Source organism: Littorina saxatilis, linkage group LG9 (assembly GCF_037325665.1).
Source record: "Littorina saxatilis isolate snail1 linkage group LG9, US_GU_Lsax_2.0, whole genome shotgun sequence".
Classification (NCBI taxonomy): Eukaryota; Metazoa; Mollusca; class Gastropoda; order Littorinimorpha; family Littorinidae; genus Littorina; species Littorina saxatilis.
In genome coordinates this window covers 47,821,230-47,835,416 of record NC_090253.1, presented here as the reverse complement: position 1 = coordinate 47,835,416, position 14,187 = coordinate 47,821,230, and the positions used below count along the sequence as shown (strand labels likewise).

Below are 14,187 nucleotides of genomic sequence, written 5' to 3'. Positions count from 1 at the left end.
ACCAGTGAATATAACTAAAGGAGTACGTCTTTGTCACTTGTTCCATTACGTGACATTTTGACAAACAGACAGACACATACATAATTGAACATATAGCATGTTAGACAGACAGACAGACAGACAGACAGACAGACAGACAGACAGACAGACAGACAGAGAAATAGGAACGCAAGTAAACAGACAGACAGACAGACAGACAGACAGACAGACAAATAAATAGGAACGCAAGCAAATAAACATAACAGACAGACAGACAGACAGACAGACAGACAGACAGATAGACAGAGAAATAGGAACGCAAGCAAATAAACAGAACGTTAAAAAGACAGGTGGACTAACAAACGAATACAAATGATGGCATGCAGGACAGGAACATGAAAGACAGACAGACACATGGACAGGTAGGGCGAATGTATATATATGACTTACCGAGCAATGTATCCGATTGTCCCGTACTCGTTGGCTTTGTTAAGTCGTAACTGTACAGAAAGCACACACGGACATTATTATTTAGCTATTGTCACAGCGCCCACACAAAACATATTCACCACAGTGAACATTATTACCGGGGTTTAGTGCAAAATCCCGATGTCCCGGCATTTCTTATGACCAGATTGCAGCAGTATACAGGCAGAGAGTTCCTGTTGACAATATGTTTGTTGCTTCTCCAAACTTACGTCAGAAAAATAAGAAGCTGCAGCTGAAGGTCGACTTCCTTTTGATTTATAAATACCCCCGACATTTATCAGCGGACGTTGACTTGCTATATATACGTACGCCGTTAAGGCTGTCCATAATTGAACCTAAAGTTGACTTTGCGAAGACATCGTGAAGTCATTTTACAGACAAACTCAGCACCAAAGCACGTGCAGCGAGCTTCGTGAAGTAGACTTCACACAGTGGACTTCGTCCGATTAATATCACGCTTCAAGGGGAGCTACTGAAAATAACCAAATTAAAGCAAATATTTAAATTGGCAACCCAGTGAGCAAGCTAGTGTTGCACACACACTCAATCTCATATATATTACTAAGTTGTTCCCCTTACTTCCATACCCCAAGAAGATCAAGCAGGGGTACGGGTCGTGGTTGGGTAGATTGTCGGCCGTCATGACCAAATTTTAGACGCCATGTTCATTCGGATAAAAGACCATTATTTGAATAACTCTGTCAAGATTGTCAGCGGTCTGGACGAGTAAGAGCCCCGGCCTTTCCTTGGACAGCTTTTCACAGCATCCGGAGCATGTTCCATGCTTCCGATTGGCAGTTTATCCTGCGATCGGGACGAACAATTAACTCTGATGTGTATGTTATGCAGCGTGCGCACAATGTGATACCCTTTTCTGTCGAACATCAGCGTTCACGAATTCATCGGAGTTCAAAATGTGTTGTGAAAATGCTCGCTGGCACGTAGTGATCGCCTCACAACGTGTTTTGATCGAGGTCACGTGGATTGGGCATGAGGCCACATGAGTTTAAGAAAACACACGTGCTGCGCTTATATAGCGAACACTTCAAGTGATTAGAAAGCCATCGGTGGCGATTCGTGAGTCCGATGATTATTTTTTGCCAGAAAACGGTATTATATTTAGCGCAAGTGGCATAGCATACACATCATAGTTATGTGTTCGTCCCGTTAAAACGGATCAAAAGCCTGGAATCTGGTGCTGATGTTGTGAAACGCGTGTCCGAGGTAAAGGGTTGTCTCACTCTCCCAGACCGCTGCAAATCTTGATAGAGTTGTTTCAAAAATTCGTCTATTGTGTGCGTGTTTTCACCACGTAGAATACGCTATTGTACTGAGTTCGTGTCCTTACTTTATATGCGTGTGTGTGTGTGTTTCATACCCCGAGAAGAACATGAAGTGGTCGTGGTTAGGTAGATTGTCGGCCGTTTTGACCCAGCTTCTGATGTCATCAAGAGCTTGGTAACCGTTCACTTCGTCAATGGCTTCCCCCGTTACTGTAATGCGGAGGTCCTCGGTCCACGGAGAGTCTTGAGCTGTCTGGACGACGACCACAGTTCAATGTTAGCCTTTAATTATATACGATACCGATCCGTGCAGAGTTTGGTGGTGACCTTACGAATACATGTCTACTTCTGACCTGAGGGAGAATTTAAGACAAAGTTTCTCATCGAAATTTCTTTTCCGTTCTTAGGAATATACATATGCAGAAGGTGTGTACGTGAAATAATGTTTACGTGACGCCATTATTTGCATTATGACGCTTTATTGAACTTTGTTCAGTTTTTGACGTCAGAGATTTTATTTTGGGAGAGAGATTTAAGAAGAGACGTCTTGGTTTGTCAATGTATCTGCAACATACCGGTGTAGTTGTCTGTTCTTTCTGAGAACTTTTACAGCAGAGGAAAAATCATGTTCCATCTTGATATTGTGTCGATGTCGTAATTTAACATTTCTAAATCTAGCTGCTATGCAGTATTCCTTGATATGTGCATTAACAATGTATACTATGCAGATGCAAACCAAACTAACAATGTAGAAGAGAAATACAACAACAACCAAAAGGGAGAAAAGATAGACAGGCAGACGCTCGTGCCGGACTGATGGACAAACAGACAGACAGACAAAGAGACGGACACAAATCCAAAAACTATAATAGGCTGCCATCGTTCCAAAAAATCAGAATAAAAAAACATGGTTTGGTAGATAATTGGAACGTTTATTATTGACAAAACAAAACGTTACAGACAGTTATACCAGCCTATAATTACAATAGACAGACAGTTATACCAGCCTATATTTACAATAGACAGACAGGTATACCTGATTATAATTACAACTTTAAATGCCGTTGTATTTCACTCACCTCTGCAATGACGATCCCCACCAGATTGATAAATATGGTGAAAGACAAAGTTGTGGGGGATTTATACATGAGGTCAATCTGCAAAACAGGCACAGTTTTTTATTTAAATTTTTTTAAATTTTGTTGTTATTATCTTTTTTGTTATTTTTAAAAAATTTTTATACATGTATATGCTGTACATTACAGGACATCGCCTAAACAAAGGGACATAACCATACAACAGAAGAACACTTGAACAATTACAACATACATGGGGTGGGAGGATGGGACAGTTTTAGACAACAGCGAAAACAACAAGAAATTCCTCGCAGGTAGGAAAAACACCCCCGTTGGTCAAAGGGAAATAACCATTCTCACTGCACCCATTCTCACTGCCACCAACTGAGAAGGTTATTTCCCTTTGACCATGAATATGTTTCTATATAAGTCCTTGTAGAATCTTAATCCACCAATAACTCCCTAACCGTGTGTTTGACTGGTCCCAATTTTTGTAAGGACCGTCTCAGGAATGTATAGAACCTGTTCACCAAGTTTGGTGACGATCGGTCCGTTCATTCTTGAGATCTATATGCGAACACAAACACACAAACAAACACACAAACAAACACATCGAGTGAAACCTATACACACCCCTATACCGGGGGTGTAACAATGTACAGTCAAGCAGTATGTAAATCACCAAACACTATTTGTGATCGTTGGGGATAAATATTTGTTGAATTAAACTATTAGCATTTACTTAATTTCTTCTTGTCCTTTGTCGATTATGGCTGTTTTGTTATTAATCTTAGCACACCCGTGTAACACATTAGGTGTCCCTCTTCAAGACAAATGCTTCGTCTTTGTATTGGCTTGGCTCCGAACTTTACGGTCATCTTAAATACATTGAAAATTAAAAAGATAACATTAAAAAGCAACATGGCATATGTGTATGCAGTGCTCATGTTGATGGATACGAACATTGGGGTTTGGTTAACGGATACATGAATACGGTATAATAAACTCAAAGAGGCAGTGTCACACGCACAAACACACACACACACACACACACACACACACACACACACACACACACACACACACACACTTACCTCGTTAAAGACGAGAGCGTAGTATTGTTTGATCTTGTCAATGGCCTCCTGTCGTTTGGCGGCAGTGTTAGTCTGTGTGCTGCGTCCGTACCAGCTGTAAGTTTTGCACACACGAGTCACAATGAACACATAATGGATTTGTTTTTTGTATATCGTTATGCTAAGCAATTTGTATTGCAACAATGCGTTTTTATTATCATGTGTTCCTTACAACCGTTATGGTGATCATTGAAATAATCCCAGAGATATGTTATTCAAACTAACAAACAACCCACAAAAACACACAAAAACATGGTAGGTTTGTTTGCAGTTTCTGATTCCACACTAACTGCAAAAATGAGTGTCATGATATAAACATTTCGCAATGAACAAATTTGCATTCGGTTATGTAGAAGATAGTACGTATACCTTCCACAGTACTATTCATACAAGAACAACTATGCAGATTCGTGATGGTTCATTACTTTATGATGAGTCACTTTATGTTGGAACCGAGTAAAGTGCTGGAAAGATCGTTCTTCCCCGGCCCACCCCACACCACCCCACCATCCGATCATCCAACCACCTTCGTTTGTAAGAAACAACAAATACGAGTAACATCATTATTTTACAAGATGATCGTTACTGTGTATTTACATTTAAATCTCGAGAAAGAAAACTCGCCGTCATGAAACGTATACCTGAAAAGCTTAGCAATTTAGCTTAGCCCCCCCCCCCCCCCAAAAAAAAAAAAAAAAATAAAAATAGTCTGTTTACGGTATCCCGACCGACTCTATTTTTTCGCGAGACCCTAGACTTTATTTTGGCATTTGGAAAAAAAAGGCCTTTGTTTTTTGGAAAGAAAAAAACAATCCCGACCTACCGACCCTATTTTGTTTTGCCTATGTTACCGTAAGCAGACTATTTTTTGTTGTTGGCCTTAATAAACCAAATCATCTTACGCGGAGTAAACCCCAAAGTCAGCAAATGCGACGATGTCAACATAGACGTCCTGGTTTGCTTGGCGTGGTTGACTATATAACCCAGTGTAGGGAACGCTAACTGGAGGCTCCTCGTCACTCGCTGAAAGTATACAGATACACGTTATATTTATTAAGAATTAATTATTATATTCTACATATTCTAAGCTATCAGACATTAAGAAAAACAAAAACAAAAACAACACCAACATTAGTTATCGTCTTCTTTTTTTAATAATCTTAAGTCGGGGTAGCATTTCTTAAAAAGCTTACAGCAGAAGAATTGCTCACTGGCTGCTATGTAAAAATGCTAACCACTCAACACCTTCCAAACAGTGATGACAACCATCCTTTAAGCCATTCCTTCTTTTCTCATTCAGAAAAAAGAGTAAATGAATTGGAAAAGAAAGAAAGAAAGAAAGAAAGAAAGAAAGAAAGAAAGAAAGAAAAGGAATATCGAATGGAAACAAAAACGAAGTGGAAAAAAACCCACAACCATACGAAGCTGCATATAAAGAACAAACAACTAACCTATGTGCGTTGTGATAGCGTACGTACTGGATGATCTACAGTTGCCTATTACTGTTATTTCAAGAACTGATCCTTACAGGGGACATCGTAATCGTTGAGGTACTCTGTGGCGTTGAAGTTCACGTCCTCCACGTCAAACTGAAGGTCAAGGTAACCAGGGAACTGTCTGTTTTGAGGTACTCCTAGGCTGACTTCTGTTTTCAGTTGGTACACCTTGCCCGCATACTGAACCATGCCTTCCTGTAATCCAGCAAAACTAACACATGCTAACAGCTGTGTAACATGTTTTTGTCCTTTATTTATATATATGTATATATATTGCTTTGTACCCTGTTGGTGAGAAATGGAAGGCTTCTTACCAGTGGAAAGCTAGCAGCTATACACGTGTGTGTGTGTGAGTGTGTGTCTGTGTTTAGGTGTGAGGGGCTCCGCTCATATATAATGTAACTTCAGCAGGACCGACGACGCACTGCAGATTATCCCAGCTCGCAACACGTTGCGTGAAAGGAAAACAGGCCAAGTACTCGACATAATCCCTATCGCGGCATAAATAATATGCAGTGCGTCGTCTGTGCCGCTGAAACTGCGCAGGTATATTCTGCCCTTAATGAGACACATGCACGACCGATATGTTTTACATGCATCAACGGGGTGTGACATTGATACTTTTTTTGAGTCTGCACATGATATTGACCCATCTTCAGCTTCGCCTGGATTCGAACCCGTAACCCGAGGGTCACAAGTTCAGTGCTTAACTGCCTGAGCTACCAGGTCCCTCGTGTTCATTATATTTAGTCAAGTTTTGACTAAATATTTTAACATCGAGGGGGAATCGAAACGAGGGTCGTGGTGTATGTGCGTGTGTGCGTGTGTGTGTGTGTCTGTGTGTGTGTAGAGCGATTCAGACCAAACTACTGGACCGATCTTTATGAAATTTGACATGAGAGTTCCTGGGTATGAAATCCCCGAACGTTTTTTTCATTTTTTTGATAAATGTCTTTGATGACGTCATATCCGGCTTTTCGTGAAAGTTGAGGCGGCACTGTCACGCCCTCATTTTTCAACCAAATTGGTTGAAATTTTGGTCAAGTAATCTTCGACGAAGCCCGGACTTCGGTATTGCATTTCAGCTTGGTGGCTTAAAAATTAATTAATGACTTTGGTCATTAAAAATCTGAAAATTGTAAAAAAAAAATAAAAATTTATAAAACGATCCAAATTTACGTTTATCTTATTCTCCATTATTTGCTGATTCCAAAAACATATAAATATGTTATATTTGGATTAAAAACAAGCTCTGAAAATTAAATATATAAAAATTATTATCAAAATTAAATTGTCGAAATCAATTTAAAAACACTTTCATCTTATTCCTTGTCGGTTCCTGATTCCAAAAACATATAGATATGATATGTTTGGATTAAAAACACGCTCAGAAAGTTAAAACAAAGAGAGGTACAGAAAAGCGTGCTATCCTTCTTAGCGCAACTACTACCCCGCTCTTCTTGTCAATTTCACTGCCTTTGCCATGAGCGGTGGACTGACGATGCTACGAGTATACGGTCTTGCTGAAAAATGGCATTGCGTTCAGTTTCATTCTGTGAGTTCGACAGCTACTTGACTAAATATTGTATTTTCGCCTTACGCGACTTGTTTTAAAATGAAGGAAAACGATATTTTTAAGATGATATAACATAGAGTATAGACTATGACGATACTATCGATGCCTTGCATGTTTACACGTTATTTATTTGTCCCCATTACTGTATTAACTAGTTGCTGGGACATCTGAGTCACTTCCTCTCAGTGGAAAGCTACCAGCAACTGAGTCGCGCTACCCGGGTGTGTGCGTGTGTTTTGTATAATCAGCCACCTGTACTTCTGGCAGAATGACAGGTATGTTACGTGCCACAGAGGTGACACGGGGGTGTGATATGGGTACCGTCCGTGAGTCAACACATACATTGGACCTATATTTCCGGATTGGAAACCTTGACCCGTGGATGAACAATCCAGTGCACCGGACTCACACACATAAGACCAATGACTATTTGCGAAAATGATAAGATTAAAATACAATTAGCAGATTAATTAAACCTACCAGAGTGTGGGTTATTTTCCCGTGGTCGTCAGTGTGTGGAACCAGAATGAAGGCTGCACCGTTCCCAACGTCCTGGTACATATTAAATGCCTGGAAACAACAGAGAACAAACTTAATTCTTCTGAATTCTCCATTCTTGGTTTTTGGTTGAATATATCGATTTGCTTTTGATAAATTGTTCTAATTTGATTATTGATTTTGAAAGATTTTCACAATCTATCTGTTTTGAAATTACAAATTCTTAGGTAAGTTTATAATCCCCGATTCCTATCATCGACCTAATAAAAAAAAAGTGTTGAAAATCACTATAAACGCTAACAGGCGAAATCAGTTTATAATCTAGGTACTCACGCCTGTTACCTAACACATGTGTGCAATATTGACAATCGAAAGGTACCAAAATATAGGAGGAAAATAAAAAGAATGACAGTGCATAGAAACATTAAAGTCGACAACAACTACCCAAACACATCGATTAACCGTTGAATAACTGAAAGTCAATACGCAAATGTAAGTATTCCTGGTGTGTTGTGACATAAAGAAACCAAAACCAAAAGGTGTATCTTAATTAGTGTGCGATTTATAGCCGTTTCATTGTTTTTACCACGAGTATACTTTAACAGCACTGAACCAAAGTTATGTGCGTCTGTCTTTATGTGTTGTATAAAGGACAGGTTGGAAGAATAGGCCTTGCCTAAAACCTTTATCCTTTTGTAATAAAGTTCTGAGCTCTGAGTTCTGAGTTCTCTCTCTCTGTCTCTCTGTCTCTGTCTCTGTCTCTCTCTCTCTCTCTGTCTCTCTCACTCTCTCTCTCTTTCTCTTTCTCTTTCTCTCTCTCTCTCTCTCTCTCTCTCTCTCTCTCTCTCTCTCTCTCTCTCTCTCTCTCTCTCTCTCTCTCTCTCTCTCTCTCTCTCTCTCTCTCTCTCTCTCTCTCTCTCTCTCTCAGTATCTCTCACTTGTTCGCCATGCTGTAATTGCGAATTCCATATTGTTTATCATTGTTAGAATAATTTATGTTCATACTCATTTTGCTAATTGTTATCATTCTATATCTAATTGCTTCTGTGAAACGAGTTAACTTGCTTTGACATGCTAAACCCAACGCTAAACCTACTGTCTGAGATCGGGTCGTGTGAATATGAAACAGGCCCCTGAGGTCTCTGGTAATGCTGTAGACAGGGAGGTGTGGCTGGAGGTCCGAGGTACGGTCCAGGTTGAGGTCCAGGCTGCTACCTCCCATGTCCACCGTCACAGACAGGCGGGATGGGAGAGAGTCAGGGTTTGAACCATCCTCCGACAGACGCCCACGAACGACAGCTGCCAATCAATCAATCAAAATCAAAAGTGCATAGGAATGTGAGTGCTCATGCCTCAAAGATGGCATCATGCATGCTGCCCATGTGGTGGGAGGGTAACGATCAATGGTGATGCTAGCTTTAAAATGTCATTCGGTGTTGAAGACAAAGACATGTTTGTATCATAAAGTAAGTGTTGACATGCTTCTCTTTTGTTCTGATAAATGCCGGAATGAAAGCAAAAAGAACGGACTGCAAAACGGAAAGGCAAAAAAACAGAATGAAGAACAACCCAATAACAAAGTAATAATACAACTAAGAAACAAGGCAAACGTGAAGTTAAAAGTAAGAAAAGAAAGACTTTCAGCTTCAAGAAAATGTGAAACTACGCACTAAATAGAGCTTAAACAATGACCACGAGTTGATTACTGGAAAATAAACCACGAGTGGGTATTTGCAGCCGCTTGGTAATTCACGAGTGTGCGGAGCACACGAGTGAATTACCAAGCGGCTGCAAATACCCACGAGTGGTTTATTTTCCAGTAATCAACGAGTTGTCATTGTTTAAGCTATTTATACAACGACCAACACGGGTCGAACATGCAGTCATGCAGACGACATTTTGTAGGCAATTTCATTTCAGCCTAATCACTCAGAGTGTCAAATGCGCGTCATTCAAATAGTCCCTATTCTTTTACTTTATTCTTGTCTCCGACTCGTCGGCATTATACTTGTCTCGTCTAAATATCGGACCCCATTGCTACGATTAAAACACAATAGCGTTTATATAGCTATTCTGACATTACATTCTGTGTTAAAATCATGTTTTTGTCAGCAGCAAGGACCAGAATGGTCCATGTCGTTGATTGCAGACGACGGTTCCCTTTCCGCATGAAGCCACGGAAATAACCGAACATTGAAAAACCCACGGACATGTATTACGGAGAAAACTCGGGATAACCGGATGTTTAGCATTACGTCAATATGCTAGGAATCCTATGACGTCATGACGTATCATACTTGCCTACGTAGATTGTATACATGTTCGAAAGTCTGACTGTTGTGAATTCGCGTGGTGAAGACTGCGGTAAATCTGTAGATGATAAGAGAACAAGGATTGTCTCAGAAGAAACGACTAAATGTTTCAGACCGGTAACTTCATTTCAACATTGCACTATATAATGGACGTTCTATGTGACAGGAGAGTTTGCTGATTTTGTGTTAAACATTGGAGAGATCGTCTGCTAGAATCAGAGATAGGTCGCTTCAGATTGCAGCTTCTGGAAATTTGCAAGGTTTGTTGCCTGTTAAAGAACTGGATTTTACACGTAATGTATGTCATGTACAGTAAGCAACAACAAAAACACACACAAAGCAAATGGCATTGTCTGTCGACTAGGCATACACGTCAGCCATTGTTGTTACAGTTTTGAGTCAACATTGTACGTATTCTTCCGCAACAGGGTCCAATCGTCTGGGTTTCAAATGTTCTAAAAATAAATTCTAGTGTTGATTATTTTTTAGCCCTCTTTATTCTTACTTCGAATAATCCACGTGTGATTTTTGGGTTTAATCAAAGTAGTTCGTTCTAATTTCTCACTTGTCTAAAAATAATCAACTAGATTTAATCCACCCCTCGGTTGCATTGCAGGAGTTGTATAAAGAACAATAACAACACGAGCTCATTAATACACACACTCGAAAAAAAGAAGAAGAAGAAGAAGAAGAAGAAGAAGAAGAAGAAGAAGAAGAAGAAGAAGAAGAAGAAGAAGAACAACAACAACAACAACAACAACAACAACAACAATAACCATTACAACAATTACAACAATTACAACACCAACAATAACAACAATAACATCAACAACATCCACAACAACAACAACAAAAACACGCCGCCGCCATTACCTCCATTTACATTGACGATGCTTACTGCAGCAATCACAACAAGAACGGTAACCGCGTGTCTGTCCATCCTGACCATTATTGTCTCCCCTGTCCAACAGCTTCACTTAGAAGTGCGAGACCCTGAAACGAACCGTCTCTATATACCTACACTTCATCTCGACACCGTCTGCTCTGCAAACTTTGCATTTATTGTAAAGCACAGCCAAAAACGAGACCAAGGTTAAGCGCACGCATCATCACACTAAAGGATATATGCTAATGCCTATACCCCTCCCCCACTCCCCCTCCCCCCACCCCCCTCCCCTCTGCTACTTATGTTCACTCTTTAGCATATCATTTGATATGTGGCAGTCCGTCATTTTCTTTTAACAATTCAGTGAATGCTGCATTATGCAAATGTAGTAAGCGCACATTTTGCTCCAAATGAAAGCAAGGACGTCTATCAGAATAATGTATTGAAATACAGTAAACCGGAGCCTTACAAATACTTTTGCATTCCACTATATTTCTTCTGTTTAAAATGGAATTGTTTTTGGACATGTTTGTTCTGGGTTTTTTTTATTCGGCACAAAGAGCAACATTGTACACACTATGGCAAAGATATGTTTCAAGCAGTGTTTTCCCAACTTTAAAAATAAGAATAGAAAACACACACACAAAAACATGGACAATCCCGTGACATTTGTACAATTTCGCCGAATGTATTCAATATTTGTAAACAATTGTCAATATGTCCAGCTATATAGCTTTGGCATGTGAACAAAATACCATAAAGCAACTTAAATGTAATAATCGTGCCGATCTGAAAGAATTTACAGGGTAATGCAATTTAAATCAACAAGATATATGACCCTCCACCACGAAATGAGTCGCATGTCACCGGCCTCGCACGGTTCTGCGCTAGGCTTAATATAAGTCCGGGGAGTGTCTGGTAACAGTGTGAGGGTCACCTTAGTCACAGGCTTATAACTCAAACAGTGTTTGCTCTTTTCTAAAAACGGGTTTCACCACTGGATAGAGCATAAAAAACTCTTTAGGAAAATGTAAAAATATGAAAATCATGCAAAGGTGACATGTGACTCACATCGTGGTGGAGGGTCACATATATAGGCTCGTCTCTCTAGTTCCGGAGAAGGAGGATGGGGCAGCAGTAGAGTTTAGGGGTGTATGGGGGGGGGGGGGGTATTTGTAAAGGTAGGTTTCAGACTTTGACAGCAAAGCTTGCGTTTACAAGAAGAGTCAATATAATTTTTTTTAAACGTAGATCATTTGTATTACGTGAGTGACATGACACATCAGTTAAAATGGCCCTTTAAATCGGTCAAGTCTGCTTCACCCTTTAGCACGTAAGGAGCTACATTTATCCTAAGATGTCCCACAATATTGTCACGATGACACAGATTTAAGACACTTGCATGCGCGGCAATTTTACCTGAAGACCACACAAGATTTACATCATCACAGATTTATTCCCACGAGGAAAATTATGTTAAGATGTTCGAGTTGAAAACTTTGAAGAAGTTCCACCATGTCATATCTCTTCTTTCATTTTAGTTTGTTTGCGTAGCTGTTTTATAGTGCAATGATAGAAGTGTTGGTTTCATGGGCGTGTGTATCAAACCAGTCACTATATAAACAGCACGTTGTTTTTATACTAAACAACACAGAGGACTCGAACAATGCAACCCACACAACCGTCAATAACGTCTACATCTGTTGACCAAAATACTTCGTAGTTGGGTACTTAAACGTCAGTTAATGCATGATAAGTCCACAAAGTAGCAAGTTTGTATGTCAAATGTGGTGGCCTGATTTGACCTATTATGGTCCGCTGGACCCGAAAAGCAACAGCTAATAATAATAATAATAATAATAATAATAATAATAATAATAATAATAATAATAATAATAATAATAATAATAATAATAATAATAATAATAATGATAATAATAATAAGGTCAAATGGTCTGGCTCTTGTGCTCTTTAGAGAAGAACAAAATCCACATTCGATGATCGCCTCAACAGTATGAGGTTTGACAGTGAGCGATAGCCACACGCACCCGATGTATACCATCAAGACATTTACTGTTTAGACTACCTGAATGCTCGAGGCTACACAAACACCCCCGCCTCCCCCCAAATCATAGGTGACCTGGGCCGAAGTGCACAAACAAGTTACAAACCGGGATTGGAGCCAGCAGCGGTGTTAGATTGATAGATTTAGTGTGATTTCAACGAGATTGTTCTCTTCCGGTTGGTTGGCACTCACTTCCGGTTCGTGCACCTCAGCCTCCTGTCAAACATAAAACATCGACAGCTACTGGTGAAAAAGGGTACCAAATGTCGTGAACATGAACTTGTTTCATTTCCAATAGAACACCACAAAACATGAATAACTCAAAACAATGTATTTTTTAAAAGGCATACGCTTCTGCAATTTAAACGAAATATGTTAAAGTGAACGACTCAGATCATGGGTAATGTAAACACCTTCACATTTCAATGCTTATTTTATAGCCATCCATTGAATTGAGAAGAAAACAAAGCATACTAAACTGCTAAGCATAAAATAAAAAATAAGAAAATAAAAAGAACCAACAGCATCGTTTTGTGTGTGGGGGTAGTTGACACGTTTTATTCACAAAACACGGTGGAAAATGGCGACCAATTTGTTGCACAGCGACAGGCCACTTTCTTCAACCAAGGCCAGTACTTTCAAGCATGACAAAGGAAAGTAAACGAGGCCTGAATAATAACGTTATAGTGTTCCTGTGTGTGTCTGAGTGATAAACTGTTTTAACCAACTATCTTCTGAAACGTAATTGCACTCAGCAGATTTGTCTTCCGCTCAGAACTTTCGTGTCACACGGTCTTTGCGACAAAGAGAGAGAGCGCATTCTTGCAGAAAATCATTGACAACACAGACCAGTCATTTTTAGCATTACAATTGGGAAGGGCTACTATTATAGTGTGTTTTAAGAAAGAAAAACATTATAGTATCGGCAGAACATGAACAAATGAGTTTCGTGTCACATCGTTATGGGACCGGCACGGTTGGCCTAGTGGTAAGGCATCCGCCCCGTGATCGGGAGGTCGTGGGTTCGAACCCCGGCCGGGTCATACCTAAGACTTTAAAATTGGCAATCTAGTGGCTGCTCCGCCTGGCGTCTGGCATTATGGGGTTAGTGCTAGGACTGGTTGGTCCGGTGTCAGAATAATGTGACTGGGTGAGACATATGAAGCCTGTGCTGCGACTTCTGTCTTGTGTGTGGCGCACGTTATATGTCAAAGCAGCACCGCCCTGATATGGCCCTTCGTGGTCGGCTGGGCGTTAAGCAAACAAACAAACAAACAAACAAACATCGTTATGGGCGTGAGAGTTATTTTAGACTTTTTGTTCTCACACTGCAGATCATATCTCAAAAACTACTAAGTGGATCTTTATGAAATTTTATATGGATATTTTTGAGG

The 14,187-nt window shown here is 40.0% G+C and overlaps 1 protein-coding gene across 2 annotated transcripts in view; it reads right to left on the bottom strand.

Annotated features, from left to right (window-relative positions):
- The window catches only part of LOC138976295 (fibropellin-1-like), a gene marked incomplete at its 3' end in the record, with an annotated part of 40,514 nt that extends 29,651 nt beyond the window's left edge, over nt 1–10,863 (bottom strand). The window contains 9 exon segments of one of the 2 annotated variants that reach the window (XM_070349142.1): nt 430–479; nt 1,847–2,004; nt 2,831–2,908; nt 3,922–4,015; nt 4,863–4,983; nt 5,489–5,651; nt 7,513–7,602; nt 8,627–8,829; nt 10,716–10,863. In XM_070349142.1, coding sequence (XP_070205243.1) covers nt 430–479; nt 1,847–2,004; nt 2,831–2,908; nt 3,922–4,015; nt 4,863–4,983; nt 5,489–5,651; nt 7,513–7,602; nt 8,627–8,829; nt 10,716–10,791 — 1,033 coding nt within the window. 2 annotated transcript variants of the gene reach the window in all.
- Between the last annotated feature and the right edge of the window lie 3,324 nt (nt 10,864–14,187).